The sequence below is a fragment of the Aedes albopictus genome, chromosome 3 (genome assembly GCF_035046485.1).
Source record: "Aedes albopictus strain Foshan chromosome 3, AalbF5, whole genome shotgun sequence".
NCBI lineage: Eukaryota > Metazoa > Arthropoda > Insecta > Diptera > Culicidae > Aedes > Aedes albopictus.
Window position 1 is genome coordinate 400,422,061 of NC_085138.1, and position 17,373 is coordinate 400,439,433.

Genomic DNA, 17,373 nt, shown 5'->3' on the forward strand with positions numbered 1-17,373 from the left:
AACTAGTGTTATCAATTGTCTCATGCGTGAGTCAGCCTTATATGCCACCGTTGGTGGGAACACTCACTGACAGAAAATGGAAAAAAATTGTCGTTGTTACAAATCGCTATCAGCACGCTGCGTGTGAGCATGACAACTTTTTTTTTCATTTCTCTCTCGCTTAGTCGATCGGAATTTAACCGTCACATACAAGTCATAAGTTAAAGAAAGAACAAATAAAATATCGCAATCACAAAGTGCTGTTGGAAAATTTCAGCTCTGCTTTTAGAGGTTAGGTTTTCTTGAGTCATTGCCCTACGTAGGGCATTGTCCCCAAGCATTTCTGTGAAGGCCTCTGGGGATCGTCTTTGAATTCTATTATAGTTTTTACTAGTAGCTTCGCTTGAAATGCCAAAAATATATTCAGAGCTTCCTCAGAAGCTGAAGAATGCCTCTGAGTTCGGTTTAAAAGAAAATATTTCTTGAGGTTTTTGCTTGTTTTCAAAGGAATCACCAGAAGCACCAAAAGGCCTAAAGCATAGTTTCCCAAACATTCAGGTCGCGCGACCCCCTTTTGCCAGCAGACGTAGTTTTCGCGACCCCCCATAGAAATTCCCTCATTTGTTGGCTGTTACACTAAAATATTTTACTGTCCCTCGCGACCCCCTGGATGAAGGCCGGCGACCCCCCTGGGGGGTCGCGACCCACAGTTTGGGAAACCATGGCCTAAAGTGACTACTTTTTTCTAAAAGTTTATAAGAAAAGCTTTCATATATATTTTAAAATAAATCAACACATATTTTGACCACAAAGTTGGACATGTCACTCCTATTTGGCCATTTATCAACCGCGCGTCCTCCAGATGATTACTTTGAATTAAAACCCGCACGATTTCGGTGTTGCCTGGTTGGTTGAGCTCTGTCGTCGTCGTTGTAGTCTTGTTGCGATTCGGGACAAAAGAAAAGCATTTATAAAGCAGGAAGACTGCCCTTTTGGTGTTTTGTCAGAGCCAGAAATTGGCTGCCCCGCCAGTGGACCGGAAGTGAACGGCCCGACTAACGCGACGACCGGAAAAAACTGCGCACAGACTCAGGTGACACCATTTTTATGGGCTAACCAAGAGCTATACGATGACAACAGTTGTCCCAAATTTAATTCAAAAGGCCCATCCGTTCGATTTTCCCGAAAATCATAGACATTAGCAAGTGGTTGCAGAAAAAAGAGGCACTGATTTGATTCACCTGTTGACGATAGAAGCTTTCTCGTGGCCAATAGATGTGATCCAATGGATTCTTTAGAAATGTATAAAATTGGCTTTAGTAATGCTTTTCAATGTTGGAAGCTGTGCATTAATAGCTATTTATGTAACAAGTTGCAAAAAGTTGATTTTTCAGCACGAGTCGTACATTTATCCAACGAGGCTTGCCGAGTTGGATAAATACGAAGAGTGCTGAAGAAATCGAGTTTTGCAACGAGTTCCATACAAAATTTTATGCAATGATTTTTTCATAATGCAACCCATTTGAGTTGCATAATGTTCATAATGCAACTCAAATGAGTTGCATTATGAACATTATACAACTATTTTTCATTATGCAACTCATTTCAGTTGTATAATGAACCAGTTCGAAAAAAATGACCATTATGATACCAAAATGGGTTATATAAAATATAAATTATGATACTGAATTGCATAAATTTACTTACAGTTTTGCGTATTAAATCGCAGCTTTTTCCTTTTTTGATATGACTAGTACAGCTAGTGCTGTACTAGTCAGGCCACAAAGCATACAAAGGCAAAGCTTTACAAAGGCTAATCTTCAGGGTAATATTGTATAAACAAAACACTTGCACAATTTTTAGCTGTATCTTTCTTTGCCAATTCACTGCCAAAAAAAAATGAATATGAAAACCAATCGAAACCAATCAACAAAACATTTTCAACAGTTTCAACACATTCGTAGTAACGAAAGTGATCGCCAAATCGATCGTTAAAATAAGCTTGTAACGGTTCTTTTGCACACAACGTCAGCAGCTTTAGCGCCACTCTCGGGTTAGAGAGGCTGCGACGCTTTTTAGGGTCCGGCTTTGAGACTCTGTCACGGGCGAGTTTTGAAAGTGGCTCAATCACGCTATTTCTCCGACAACCCAAACGTAAGATCCAACGAAATCAGAAAATGGAAAAAGGATCACCGAATAAAATTTGAAAAAAAAAGAATACTAAAATAGGGAAGCTTCAAACAATTTAGTGAAGGAAGTGTTATATATTAGGCCCTAGTCAAGATGTAACCGCAATTATACAATGGGTCTTTACTATACTAGTCCTACCTATTGAGCTCAATGGTTTGAAAAACTTACGGTTCTATAGAACAAACTTTGTTCTCACGTTGGGGCCCAATCGTAGTGTTGCTCCGATGTCGCGCAACTTGCAGCTGCAGCGCGTGAGATCTGGTGGACGATCTTCGAGGTATACTGATCTTCTCGACTGTGACACGTTGGTGTAGCGCGGTCGCTCCTCAGAGCGCGAGATCCTGCTGGCAAAGTCGTCGAGAGAGCGGCGGTTGTCGCGGCTGCGCGGTGCCCTCGGCCAACTGGTACTCTCTGAGTGTTTCTCTAACTGTGGCTTGCGTAGGGGCGAGTACCGCGAGATCGTGGTACGGGGATGCTGCTATCGAGGCGAGAGCGAGTGACCGTTCGAACTACGGACGGCAGGCATATTCGACGCTGGTGCGCTTCGACGGTAGGCAACAGGGAGAGTCGTCTCACCGGGATAGTGAATTGCGTTGAGGCGGTCACCGCGAGATGCCCTGGCAAGGATGCTGCGGTGGAATCGAACGAGTGTGATCGCTCGGACGACGAAAAGCAGTGGGCTTGCGCGTCGCTCGTTGTTGGTAGAACGCAAGGAGAGTGGTGAGATACGTCGCACGGCGAGGTATCGGCTCACCGGGTTCACCGGAAAGAGATGAGCACCGTTTACGCCTAGAGCTTGCACCGAGACGCGTGGAGCTTAGCCGACTCGCGGGGATTCCGTTGCGCGTGTAGCTTGCGCCGAAGTACGTAGAGCTGCCAGTGCCAGGGATGCGCGTGGAGCTTGCGCCGGTCCGCGAGGAGGATCTGTAGCGTTGGGTTTTACGAACCCAAATAAAAACCCTTCGTTGAAGGGAACGCTGTCCCACAACGAAATTAGTATACACTCTAAATCCATAGTTCACAAACTAGCTTACCTAAGCGTTTTTTTTTCTGATCTCTCAACCACACAGTAGTTTAGGATTAACGATCGATTCAATTCTGAAAAATCTACGATTAACCTGATCATAATTCCATCCACAAATTTATAGGCTTTGGTCTCACCTCAATTAATCAAACTATCAAGATCGCACTATCTAATGATTCAATTCGCACAGAACTAACTCACAATCTGGTTTGGTATTTTTTTTTTGATAACTTTCCACAAACGGTACGGGCTTCTAACTCGCTTGCCTTCACAAAAGTGATTGGTGGCATTCCCATATAAATGCCTGATTTAGGCTTAACAATACAAATTTGCGAAACGAGTAAACACCTATTGTTTCAGATTTTTGCATAGCAAATCTATCTGCTGGGCAGATCAAATAGGGCAACCAATATCTACCGCTTAGCCCACTTTGATGATTCTTCTTCGCATTTCCTCTCATGGTGCAGGTTGCGATCCCCAATGCAATCCATATTGCTGGGGGGCGTGAGCCACCTCACTCCGCAAGCACTCATGCTCTTCATTTCGTTATTTTCTCTTACTAAATCGAGACGGTGGGAGATATTAGAGTGGGCCATAAATTCCGTCACGCGAGTGTCGCAATCTCTCTTTTTCTTGAAAGATGGCTCTGCCGCATGCTGTATATTGTGTTTGCTAGGGATTTCTGAGGGATTCCATTGCAATTGATAAGAAAGTCGTTACATTTACGCACATACTAAGAAAATAAAAATTTTGAAATTTAAAAAATTTCAAAATTTTTATAAAAGACGTTGTTTTTAACTTATTAACATTTAACACTTATAAAACAATTCAAAAATAACCTATTGGATGTAGTAAAGTTTAATCGAACTAATGAAAATAAACAAATTTAAATAAGGGTGGATGTGAACTGAACTGAACTTGTAAACAAAAGAAAACTATTGCCGAATGAGTCACTATGCTGTACTGTTCCATCTATAAACATTCTTCCTCTAAACTTACTTGCTTCATAATCGCCTTCCATCCTTTCCTTAAAGATTCACTAATAACTTCAGAAATTTCTGAAAACCGCACTAAACTATATCCGAATTACTCCTGAGATTTCAGGAAACCGATTTCGACCGAACCGATAACTCCAATCACGAATTGGAAACTGATTTCTTTTCATCTTACCTATCTTAATTACCTAACCGACACTCATACCGACCTCATTCGCGCCCGAATCATGCCTTACAGCCAACATAGTAACTCGGATGCTGTAAGTTTTGCGTGAGTGCTGACAAGAAGTGCCAACACCAGTTAGATGGAATAGTGAAGTTGAACAAGATGGATGTAGGAATGCTATTGCGGTAAGTATATGGATTTTTCCAGGATTATCGACGAAATTACGGCTTTCATCGAGGATGCAGAAACTATCGGAGATACGACAAAATTACAGTGAATATTCAACTAGTGTATTACGCGGACAATTTTTACAATTACGCGGACAAGTGTTACAATTACGCGGACAAATTACAAAAGTGACTATTTACAGAACGTGCCATTATGGGATGATCCATTGTTCTTGCTGAAAAACAAAGGACATCTACTCTAGAGTGAAATATTTGCTTCGCCATGCAGGGTCATTGAACTTTGTCTGGCTGGGCAGACTCTAAGTTGACTCTAGTGTGTTCGAAGCTGAATGTTGGTCACAACGCGAGGAAACCGTAGGACATCTCAAACGTTGGACGGTTTGCCTTTGCACCTCAATGAGTATTTTACTTTTGGCTTTTGTTCGTGCATCGGGCGGATGCACAGTCATAGCTGGTGAATGCAATGTTGCACTTTTCAAGAGGTCAACGACCGAGGAAACTCGTGGACATCTCGTATCGTGACTGAACCGTAGCACCACTAGTGTTGTGTGTTTGTTTAGGCTTAACGGTTTATAGTGTATGCAATACCCGGTGGATGTAGAGCAGTCATAGCTTATGTTTTTACCACGAAAGGGAATACTTTTTTGGGGAGATTTTTTTTTTCAGGCCTTCAGGCCTTTTTCAGGAAAGACCCGTGAAACATGCCAGGAATTCGACGACCTGTTTCATCCTCTAGAACGTATGTGTTCGTCCCTAGAGCGGTTAAAATCTTCGCGCGGCTGAATTTAGTGCCAAATTTGCCGACAAAATGTTTGTCTTTATCTGACAGGTGCATATCTCGCTTATACACAACATCACCTGGGCTAAACGTATGTTTTGTGTTGGCCCTCAAGTTATACGGGCGAGAGTACCGTTGATATGCGGAATGAAGATTTTGTCTGACAATGTCATACATTCTTTGAACTTCCGAGCTTCGCTGCGACGGATCATATTCAGTCTTCAGCTCAAAGTCACGCAGGTGGTCGTATTCCGTCCCGGTGCTAATCATGTTGCGGCCGAAGTTAATGAAATACGGCGTAAAACCAGTGCTTTCATGGACGCTGGTTCTAATTGCCGCAGCGATTTTATGCACCGATTCGTCCCAATTTCGGTGATCGGTTTGACGGTTTAGTGCACACCGGATAGCGGTCACAATCACGCGGTTTACGCGTTCCGCCGGGTTGGGACTCGGGTGATAAACCGCGAGGTTCCACTGAGTTACGCCATACTGATCCAGCAGTTTTCTGAACAACTCGGATTGAAAAACCTTTGCGTTATCAGTGATGCAAACTGAAGGCGCCCCAAAAAGGTTGAAAACCAAGTTTTCCATCACTGCGCACACGCCGGGCGCTGTGGCCGCTTTCATACACTGGACCAATACAAACTTTGAGAAAAAGTCGCAAATGACTAGGATCCAAACGTTTCCCTTTTTGGTTTTGGGATATGGGCCAAGAAAATCAATGGAAATAAGCTCCCAGGGTCGACTACATAGCTTTGGTTTTCCACAAGGTGGGCGTACATTCAAATTCGGAACTTTAGATTCCTTGCAGACAAGGCAACTTGCACAGAATTGCTTGATCTGGCTCGCCATTCGCGGCCAGTAGTACCGCTCCCGAACTTTCTGTAAGGTTTTGAGGAAACCTTAATGTGCAGTGTTGTGGATTTTCTCCAGTATAGGCTTTCGATCCGACATTGATAGCACTTCTTTCCACCGAAACGAAGGATCTTCTGGAAGAGTGGAGTTTGTAATGAATTTAAAAATCTTTCCATCGACTATTTTGAAGTCACGAAATTGGTCGGGGTTCTTCTCGATTTGATGTTTCAGTCCCGCTATGTATGGATCGATCAGACCAGAATCTACGGTGTACACTGAGCGGCTCAAAGCGTCAGCGGGGATATTTTCACTCCCCTTTTTGTATTGTAAGATCACGTCATATTTAGACAACTTCAAGGCCCAACGGGCAATACGGGGGCTTTTAGACTCGATGCTCATGGTCTGCAAAAAGGTCAGGCTCATGGCATCGGTCTGAACAATAAATTGATGACCTTCAACGAAGTGTCGAAAATTCTCGATGCTGAGCAAGACAGCGAGGCATTCGCGTTCGGTAGCGCTATACTTACGCTGAGTACTCGAAAGTTTTTTCGAGTAATAAGCGATACATTTCCGCTCCCCGTTTTGGATTTGTACTAAGACGGATCCGATCGCCAGGTCGGAACTGTCGGTTTCTATTATGAAAGTCTGGGAGAAATCAGGATTGGCTAATATGGGAGCCGAAACTAAGGCCTCTTTTAGTTTTTGAAGGGCTTCCTCCGCTTTTGTGGTCCAAACAAATTTTTGTCGCCCTTTTTTCAGTAAATCCGTGATTGGCACCGTGATTTCTGAATAACTATTAATAAATTTTTGGTAAAATCCGGCAAGCCCGAGTAAACGTCGAACGTCTTTGACGTTCCGAGGTGCCGGGTAATCCAAAATGGGCTGGATTTTGGCTACATCCATAGACAGGCCCTCTTCGGATAGTACATACCCTAGATATCGGATGCTAGTCTGACAGAACTTCGATTTCAAGATATTTATGGTCAAGCCTGCCTTTGCCAAACGTTCCCCGACAATCCTAATCAACCGAAGGTGTTCTTCCAGCGATTCAGACGTGATTATTATATCGTCCAAATAGACGTAGACGAAGGGTTCTAAGTCGTGCCCTAGAACTTTCACCATAAGGCGGGCCATAGTGGCGGGCGCATTAGTCAGCCCAAATGGCATGACCTTAAAGCGATAGAACCCTTTGTTGGTCCGAAACGCCGTTTTATTTTTCGCCTCCCTCTCCAGTTCCACTTGGTAGTAGGATTCGGTCAGATCAATAACAGAGAAGTAACGCGCACGCTTAATTCTCTGCAATATAACAGACATGTTAGGTATCGGGAAATCGTCTTTTTTCGTTAGCGAATTCAGTCGACGAGAATCCAAACAGATTCGCCATTTACCTGTAGGTTTTTTGATAGGTAACAAAGGATTTATGAAGTCCGCTGAGCTTTCACATTCCTCGATAACATCAAGACGAAGTAACCGATCCATTTCTTCATCAATTACTTTCTCTACTGCCGGAGACCACCGATAAGACGGAACTCGTTTTGGAGTAGCTCCTGGAAGCAATTCAATTGAATGTTTCAACAAATGCGTTCGTCCCAAATTTCCCTCTTTAGTCATGGGCAAACATTGGATAGCCTGAAATAATTCAGTTCGCTGATCCATCGTCAATTTGTGCTCCGTTGGAAGATCTTCGGGCCGATCAATAAGGTTGTTTGGGATTTCGACGGTAGGCATCTCGAGGCTTTCGTCCAACTCAGGAGACTTCTCGTTGGAACTATGGAGGATAGACGGAATGAGTTGGAAACAAATTTGGTCTTCCTCTTCTCCGAAATAGTCCTGGACATAGTTGAGATCTGGATTGCGTTCCGGTAAGCTAGCGAACGATTCATTTGACGATTTTTGATCCGGATTGCAAATCAGTTGAAAATTAAAGGCTCTTAGAAAATCGACCCCTAAGATTAAAGTTTTCGATATCTCCGGCACAACTAAAGTGGAAATGACTTTAGTTTTGCCTTGGTATCGGAAAGGAACGTTAACGTATCCCAGACAGGTGTAAGACGTGCGGTCTGCAGTCAGAATGTTCATATCGCAATTGTGGATTTTTAATCCGAGACGATTAATCAAGGGCGGTGAACTAATAATCGACACACTTGCCCCGGTATCTGCTAATCCTTCAACCTCGATATCCAATATGGATACGGTAAGATGAGGACATCGGCGGAAACAAGTCTGGATCAGATACGTCTGGTTAAATTGCAAAAATGGGCTGTGGGGAACCTTGTCGTTAGAGAGCAAAGGAGATCGGTTCCCGAAAGACTCCTTATCTACTCGTTTTTTGATCGAGCTTCGAAAGCTGGGCGAATGTCATGTTGCTGTGGGCATCGAAACGCTGTGGTTTCTGGATGTCCACACATGTGACAGAAAATAGCTTTCTTTTTGTCGCATTCCCTCCACAAGTGTCCCACTTTTCTACAATTCCAACATAAAGGGTTGGGTCGCTCGGTTCCCTCAGGTTTGCGAGATGACTGCTCTCTTGAACGTTCCAAAGGTCCTCGACGAGCTTGAACAGCAGCTACTTCCCACTCGTCGTCTTCCTTTTCATGAAATTCAACCTCACCTTCATCATAATCAATTTCATTGACCACAGGAGGTCTATTAGGGCCTCGAGGATGGTATAGGTTTCCTTCGAGCGCGTCAAATTTATAGCAAAGTTGAGCCAAATGGTCCAAAGAGTCAATTTTTTCAAGGGCTAAACGTCGTTTGTACGACATTTTCATATTTTCTATGACAATGTCGAATTTTTCGTCGCGAGAGAGCTTTTTCATCAGTCTCTGACAAAGGGTTTCTATGTCCGTGAGGAAGGCACTAAAGAGCTCGTTTGGTCTCTGTTTTCTGTTACGTAGTTCCTCCTTAATGAATCGATCACGGTTGGGATTGTCATAACGCATTCGAAGGTAAGATAACAAGGTGTCCCAACTGTCAAATTTCGGTTCATAGGCGGTATACCAAATGTAGGCATCCTCCTTGAATAATAGGTGCGCGTGCGTTCTCAACTCTTCTTTTGTGATTTGATAGGAGCGACACAGAAGTTCGATCTGGCGTAGAAAATCTACAACCGGAATCGGACTTGCATCACCTGCGAACTTTGGCCACTTCTCCAAGATGTTGCATGTTTGATGCGGCAACCTTCCTCTTTGACCCTGGTGTGGAACTGCACTTCCCCGTAGGGATGAATTAGGCGACGGGTTTGGTGAATAATTTTCCCGAACGGTGGGTTCATGGCGTTGGCCCTGTTCGTGGAGAGCCGTTGGCCTTCCAGGATACACCGGGTTCTGGAAACTCGGAAAAGAGTTACGCAAAACCTGTCTGAATACTTGAGGCGTATCGTTCATCAGATCTTCTCTGTTTTCCAGTACTCTTTCAGATGTCCCAGCGGAACGCATCTGTAGAGGTGGAGAAAGTCCAGGTCGGGCTTGAGGTACCGAAGACGGATGGGACATCTGCGAAATGTCCACATCGTGTAGTCCAACTCCTCCCATCTGCTGAGTGAGACGGTTGATTGAGGTGTCCTGGACGATTGGACGACCTGCTTGATTCGTCAACAGTTGACGCACGTAAGTCTCAACATAGTTTTGAATTTCTGACACATGTACGAAATTATTTGCTATTGGTGCCTCATTTGCAGGTGGAATAGGAGTCTGTGCCTCTTGTTCAAGTGTGAGAACGCTTCGGCTTGAGCGGTTCAAATTTCCGGAGGCCCCCGGACAAGTACTACCGGGATCCGAAAGGAATGGATTCAACGTTTGGGAAGAACGATGCTGATTTTCAGTAATCATATAGGCGGAATTCACCATTGCTTCTGAGCTAATCGGGGCCGATGTCCAGGCTGCACCATTAGTCGACAGATTAGGTTGGACAGTGGAGTTTAACAACGGTCTCATATCACCTTCAACAGAGGTCGACACCAACTCTGGAAGCAAATTTGCCGTTGACGTGCCTACCGTTGGCAGGCCAAAAGAGAGATCTCTGATATTTGCCGGATTCGCAGTACTATATTGAGTTGCACTCGCTACTGGTTCCGAAAATTGAGAGATATTCGGCGGAGCACGAAGCCAAGTACTACCGGGAGTTTCCTGCGAAGTAGCCGTAGGGTAAACCCGAGATGGCAGTTGAAATCCATCTGCGGACAAGTTCATTCTCGAGGCGCGATCTAATTCGGATTGCAAATTGTTCGATGCTGGCAGACGACTATCTAAAGAGTAATTTTGGACCACCTGGTCAGCCCAAGCAAGGCGTTGTCCACGATACTGGACAGTTTCACCTTGATTCCCAGCTCTACGTTCCCGGGAAAAATCGGCCTCCCATATTGGCGGGGTCACCAATGTCCTCTGAGAATTAGAGGTCGTCTCCCCTACTGTATGTTCATCCATTTTTAAGTACAACTTTTCAAATTCACTTGTTAATTCAATGGCTGATAAAAATTCAATGTAATAATAGTCACTTTGAGAAAGAAAAAAAAAGAAACGAAGAAAAAAAAAAAATACTTATATCTATAGAGGAACAGCACAATAAACTTATTCTTATTCTATAAAGGAAATTTAACGAATTCAATGTATAAACCTAAAGAAAACCAAATCCAACTTAAAACTAAACCAAATCCAATAGTCAACCTAACAAAAACTCAAAATTAACCGATTTACTGAAACTACCGAAATTCGAAAAATTACTAAATTGCCCAAAATTCTCAGGGCCCCACGTTGGGCGCCAAATGTAACGGTTCTTTTGCACACAACGTCAGCAGCTTTAGCGCCACTCTCGGGTTAGAGAGGCTGCGACGCTTTTTAGGGTCCGGCTTTGAGACTCTGTCACGGGCGAGTTTTGAAAGTGGCTCAATCACGCTATTTCTCCGACAACCCAAACGTAAGATCCAACGAAATCAGAAAATGGAAAAAGGATCACCGAATAAAATTTGAAAAAAAAAAGAATACTAAAATAGGGAAGCTTCAAACAATTTAGTGAAGGAAGTGTTATATATTAGGCCCTAGTCAAGATGTAACCGCAATTATACAATGGGTCTTTACTATACTAGTCCTACCTATTGAGCTCAATGGTTTGAAAAACTTACGGTTCTATAGAACAAACTTTGTTCTCACGTTGGGGCCCAATCGTAGTGTTGCTCCGATGTCGCGCAACTTGCAGCTGCAGCGCGTGAGATCTGGTGGACGATCTTCGAGGTATACTGATCTTCTCGACTGTGACACGTTGGTGTAGCGCGGTCGCTCCTCAGAGCGCGAGATCCTGCTGGCAAAGTCGTCGAGAGAGCGGCGGTTGTCGCGGCTGCGCGGTGCCCTCGGCCAACTGGTACTCTCTGAGTGTTTCTCTAACTGTGGCTTGCGTAGGGGCGAGTACCGCGAGATCGTGGTACGGGGATGCTGCTATCGAGGCGAGAGCGAGTGACCGTTCGAACTACGGACGGCAGGCATATTCGACGCTGGTGCGCTTCGACGGTAGGCAACAGGGAGAGTCGTCTCACCGGGATAGTGAATTGCGTTGAGGCGGTCACCGCGAGATGCCCTGGCAAGGATGCTGCGGTGGAATCGAACGAGTGTGATCGCTCGGACGACGAAAAGCAGTGGGCTTGCGCGTCGCTCGTTGTTGGTAGAACGCAAGGAGAGTGGTGAGATACGTCGCACGGCGAGGTATCGGCTCACCGGGTTCACCGGAAAGAGATGAGCACCGTTTACGCCTAGAGCTTGCACCGAGACGCGTGGAGCTTAGCCGACTCGCGGGGATTCCGTTGCGCGTGTAGCTTGCGCCGAAGTACGTAGAGCTGCCAGTGCCAGGGATGCGCGTGGAGCTTGCGCCGGTCCGCGAGGAGGATCTGTAGCGTTGGGTTTTACGAACCCAAATAAAAACCCTTCGTTGAAGGGAACGCTGTCCCACAACGAAATTAGTATACACTCTAAATCCATAGTTCACAAACTAGCTTACCTAAGCGTTTTTTTTTCTGATCTCTCAACCACACAGTAGTTTAGGATTAACGATCGATTCAATTCTGAAAAATCTACGATTAACCTGATCATAATTCCATCCACAAATTTATAGGCTTTGGTCTCACCTCAATTAATCAAACTATCAAGATCGCACTATCTAATGATTCAATTCGCACAGAACTAACTCACAATCTGGTTTGGTATTTTTTTTTTGATAACTTTCCACAAACGGTACGGGCTTCTAACTCGCTTGCCTTCACAAAAGTGATTGGTGGCATTCCCATATAAATGCCTGATTTAGGCTTAACAATACAAATTTGCGAAACGAGTAAACACCTATTGTTTCAGATTTTTGCATAGCAAATCTATCTGCTGGGCAGATCAAATAGGGCAACCAATATCTACCGCTTAGCCCACTTTGATGATTCTTCTTCGCATTTCCTCTCATGGTGCAGGTTGCGATCCCCAATGCAATCCATATTGCTGGGGGGCGTGAGCCATCTCACTCCGCAAGCACTCATGCTCTTCATTTCGTTATTTTCTCTTACTAAATCGAGACGGTGGGAGATATTAGAGTGGGCCATAAATTCCGTCACGCGAGTGTCGCAATCCCTCTTTTTCTTGAAAGATGGCTCTGCCGCATGCTGTATATTGTGTTTGCTAGGGATTTCTGAGGGATTCCATTGCAATTGATAAGAAAGTCGTTACAAGCTTCCTGTTCGATTGGGGAGTGATACCTGCCGCCGGTCCGCCCCTAAACTGGAGCCTTGATCTCCAGTCAGTGCGCTCAGCGCTGCCAACACTTTGAAAGCATCAGCAACGATCTGGCCAGCTAATAGCCGGAGCAAATTTTTATGGTCCATCAAAATCGCAGACCATCAACTGCGGGACAGAGGGTGAAAAATTATTGCCCCTACCTGGGTATCAATAATTTATTCACACGCGCAGCTATATGTAGCACGAATGAGCGGAAATTTCGCAATAGTTTATTGGTTGCACTATTTTGAGTGTTTTATATCATAGTTGACATATTTGGAATCACAACAGAGAGAAAGTAGACTATTTTTTTCTTATGCCTGATAATAAATCCAAACTAAGATAATGTCTTTTGGGATCTCCAGTCAGCCTAGTGGTTAAGGCTTTGGATCGCCAATCCGGAGACGGCGGGTTCGATTCCCGTTCTAGTCGGGGAAATTTTCTCGACTCCCTGGGCATAATGTATCATTATACTCAAAGAGATGAACCAGCCTAGGGCTGAAAATCTCTATAATAAAGTACTAATAATAATAATCATTATACTTGCCTCACAATATACAAATTCATGAAATGACAGGCAAAGAAAGCCCTTCAATTAATAACTGTGGAAGTGCTCAAGGAACACTAAGTTGAAGCGAGGCAGGCCAAGTCCCAGTGGGGACGTAGAGACATAAAGAAGAATAAGATAATGCCTTTTAAGATCATAAGATTGGGGGATCAGCTAACCATTATCAATGTACCCACGACAAACGATCGTTCACTCAACTGCGAGATACTAAACCGTTCACGATTGCTTCTACCGCGATACAAACCTCACTCATGAGCAAAGCACTCGTAAGAATCATTTTTCCGAAACTAGTTACACAAGAGATCACAGTTATTGACACCTTTTCGTTGATATTCGGCTGCCTTTGTCTCCGACATTCGCAACACAAGCAATCAAACTACCGTACGAAACAAAAATGTCAAACGAATGCACTTGACCACGATTGCGCCTTCGGGAGACGGTTCGGCTTTTGTTATTCCTGTCTTCTTCCACAATCAGAGCTGTGTTGGCCATATGTTTGTCGTATTCAATTCAACAAGCAAGAATAAACTAATATTAACATTCATAATGGGAATCGGCTGAAACCCATGCGAAAAGCTAGAATTAGACAAATGTCATCGTGTCAAATGACATTGATTTGACCCTTTTTTTTTTTTTTGATCTTCGTCCTACCGCTCGTGTTGTGTGTAAGAGGTAACGGTAGCGCATGAATGTAACAAAGCAAGTTGACATCCGACTCCAGCACCGAAATAAAGGTAGTCGAATGTTTACAAGACTGGGAGTAATAATTATTGGACCACAATCTCAAATAAACTGGTGGTGGTGAATCCCCTGGCTAAAACTTACATCGCAATGTTAATGATTTCGTCAAAATCACTCTACTTTAAATTTCAATAAATCATCAACTGAATTATCATGCTAATTTCGCAAATGTCTTCTATCAATCTTCCTACCTCTACTTCGATCTACATACTACTTTCAGGAGCATTGCTTTAATAGGTTCCAATTGCCAAATTCCTAAACGCTCTCAGACCGTACCCCGATCTGTCTTACCCGAGAGCTGCTAATGTTTATCTTTATGAGAAAAGACCCGTTCCTTGGTGTTCTCCCCCGTCAGCGCAGGCCCATTTCTCCAATAAACTTTATTAGCATTTATGAATAGCCAGCCAATCAAAACGATCAAGAGAAGCGAAAGGTAGCGAGCGAAAAAAACAACACACCTCGTCTGGTCTGTTGTACGTATAGGTAGTGTAGGAGCCAGCCACGGAAAAAAGCACATGTCATCATCGAAAACTATATTTTGATTGATAAATTGTTACCCTCGGACACCTCGCCTATTCATGGGCACTAATTTCTGCCTTTCTTTTCTCCCCGTTTCCACCCGCACCCGCGGTCATTTCAGGAACGGCTCACTAGTCATGGCGGCATAGGACTCTCAGGTGGCAGTCCGGCATATACCACACACACCGGGGGCCACACGGGCCGCAACGGACCAACCAGTGGACACGGCGGCAGTCACGGCAGCTCGCACGGGCCCGGCCCTACCATGCACCACCAGACGCTGCAGTCGGACTTCCAACCGCCGTATTTCCCGCCTCCGTTCCACCACACCACCCAGAGCCCCCCGCAGCAGCAGGTTCGTTTCTAAGGCGACAAAGTCCGAGTAGCCTGTATTTTAACCGTCGATATTTGTATATTCACAGAACCATGGCCTGGATTATCTAAGTACGGACCCGTACGGTCAACCACTGTCCTCGCTACACCACGCTCCCCTGCATCACTACAACCAGCTGGCTGGTTTGAGACCCTCGCAGGAGCAGCTGGGACTGCACCGATCGCATCGAGAATCCGAACTGCAACAGCACGTGGTAAGTTGGCTTGGGGATCAATGCTTTATACACATGTTTTTGGTTTATATGTATGTCTTGATCATTCCCTTTTCACTACTTTGAACGACTGTTTCTATGCCCAAAAAAAGCGTTTGCGTAAAATGCAACAAACATTATTGCAAATTGAAGAATCAGAAGAGAACTTGTTTGGAATTCCTTAGAGGAAAGCCAAGAGGAGTTTCTACAGGAATTCCGATGGTCCTGGAGGGCTTGTGTCTCTCACGGAGCAGAAATATAATTATTTATACAATAAATAAGATTTCGAAAAATACATCTCCCAACCACCCACTCCTTAGGACTTATGAGACTTATGTCGCTGAGTCGGAGGCCTATTAAGGTATTACATTTCTTGCGAGGATGAAAGAAATTCGAATTATATTATTGCATAATCTGAAAGTATACCAGCTAAACAATACACATTCCAAATTTCATAAAGATTGGAGAACTAGAACCGAAGTTACAGCCCATTGTAGCGCGCACCCTCCATAAGGACAAGGTAAAGTGCGAAACTTTAAATTAAACGCAATTATCTGGAAATGTTTTTTTTCATGGTACTGAATTTTAACGAAAAAAAAGTTTCCTGGCGGAACAACCGAAAGAAATTCTGCAAGAATTCCCGGAAGATTGTCCGGAAGGATCCCAAAAAGAAAGCCAGGTGGAAGCTCTTGAAGAATCCCTAGCAGAATTTCTGAAGTACCACGTATATAACTTCTGGAAGAGCCCTAGCAAAAATATCTGGAAGAACCGTTGGAAGAATTGCTAGAATTTCTGGAGGAAGGCCACGAGAAGCTCCTAGAGAAATCCCACTAGAAATAACTAGAGATGTCTCTGGATAAAATCTCTGAAAGAATTCCTAGATAAATCACATGAGGAACTTCTGGGAGAATCTCAGAAATATCGTCATAAACAATCCCAGCAAGAATTTCTACGAGAAACCCCTAGAAGAACTCCTGAAGGTGTTACAGTAATAATTTCTGGAGAAGTCCTCCTAGTAGGAATTGCTGGTTCAACCACAGTTGCAATTGCTTAGGGCATCCCAGCTGGACGGAATTCGTGGATAAAATCTCACAAGATGTTCCTGGAGGACGCCGGAGGAACTTCTGGAATAATCCCAGGGATAGTGTCTTGAATGATTCCACCAAGAATTCTTGTGGGAACTTCTGGAGGAATCCCTAAAATTTCAGGAAGTATCATAGTAGAAATTTCTAAAGGAATCTCTACAGAAATTATTAGAAAAATCCCACCAGGAATGCCGGGGGAATCCTTAGAGAAGTTTTTTGAATAAAAACTTGGTGAAGTGCCTACAGTTCTCCTTGGAAGAATCGGTAGAGCGTAGCGTGGGAGCGTGTTCTGTAACACTACGCAATTACGACAAAACTAAACTTTATTCAACGATTTACAATACAAAATAATCAATCAATTAACATCTATCCTTTATCAACCAAACACGAAACTGATCTGGAATCTCTCGAGCCTGGCTCATTTACTTCACCATAATCTCCAAACGAATCTATCTCATATGGCTTAGAGAGAGTATCTCGCACTACAGCGAATCGTGGTATAGGGTTGAATCTACGACGGGGTTTCGGTGTCATGGATGTTCTGACCGTTACAGTTCGTGTGTGTAGGATGAAGGGGGTTGAGACTATTTAAGGGCTCCAAAAGATTTCCTCACCTTACACTCATACATCTATGTTTTATCTAATTCTCGAATACTCTTAGATACTCGAACTCATAGAGTATCTAAGAATATTCGAGAATTCCCTGGAGACCTATAACATCTGCAAGTACCTGAAACCTGGAATTTGTGAGCTCTTTTGGATTCAAATAAAAAGAGAAACCTTTGAGTTTGAGCCAAGAATATTGAGATTTAGAAGTGGCGCAATAGCTTTAAAGTGGAATTTTCGAGTAATAAAATGATATTTTTACTACAAGTGCCATAACGTTTTCTATTTTCAACCGATTTTCAATCTTTTTTTTATGAATCTCTCACAAATTAAATTTCGATTAAACTTGTAG

General features: G+C 43.8%; 1 protein-coding gene across 6 annotated transcripts in view; it reads left to right on the forward strand.

Moving 5' to 3' along the window:
• The window catches only part of LOC109408342 (transcription factor AP-2-epsilon), a 254,560-nt gene that overhangs the window by 209,925 nt on the left and 27,262 nt on the right, over positions 1–17,373 (forward strand). For all 6 annotated transcript variants that reach the window (XM_062856073.1, XM_062856072.1, XM_062856075.1 and 3 more), the window contains 2 exons: positions 14,868–15,101; positions 15,169–15,333. In XM_062856073.1, the coding sequence (XP_062712057.1) occupies positions 14,868–15,101; positions 15,169–15,333 (399 nt within the window). The remainder of the gene's footprint in view (positions 1–14,867; positions 15,102–15,168; positions 15,334–17,373) is intronic.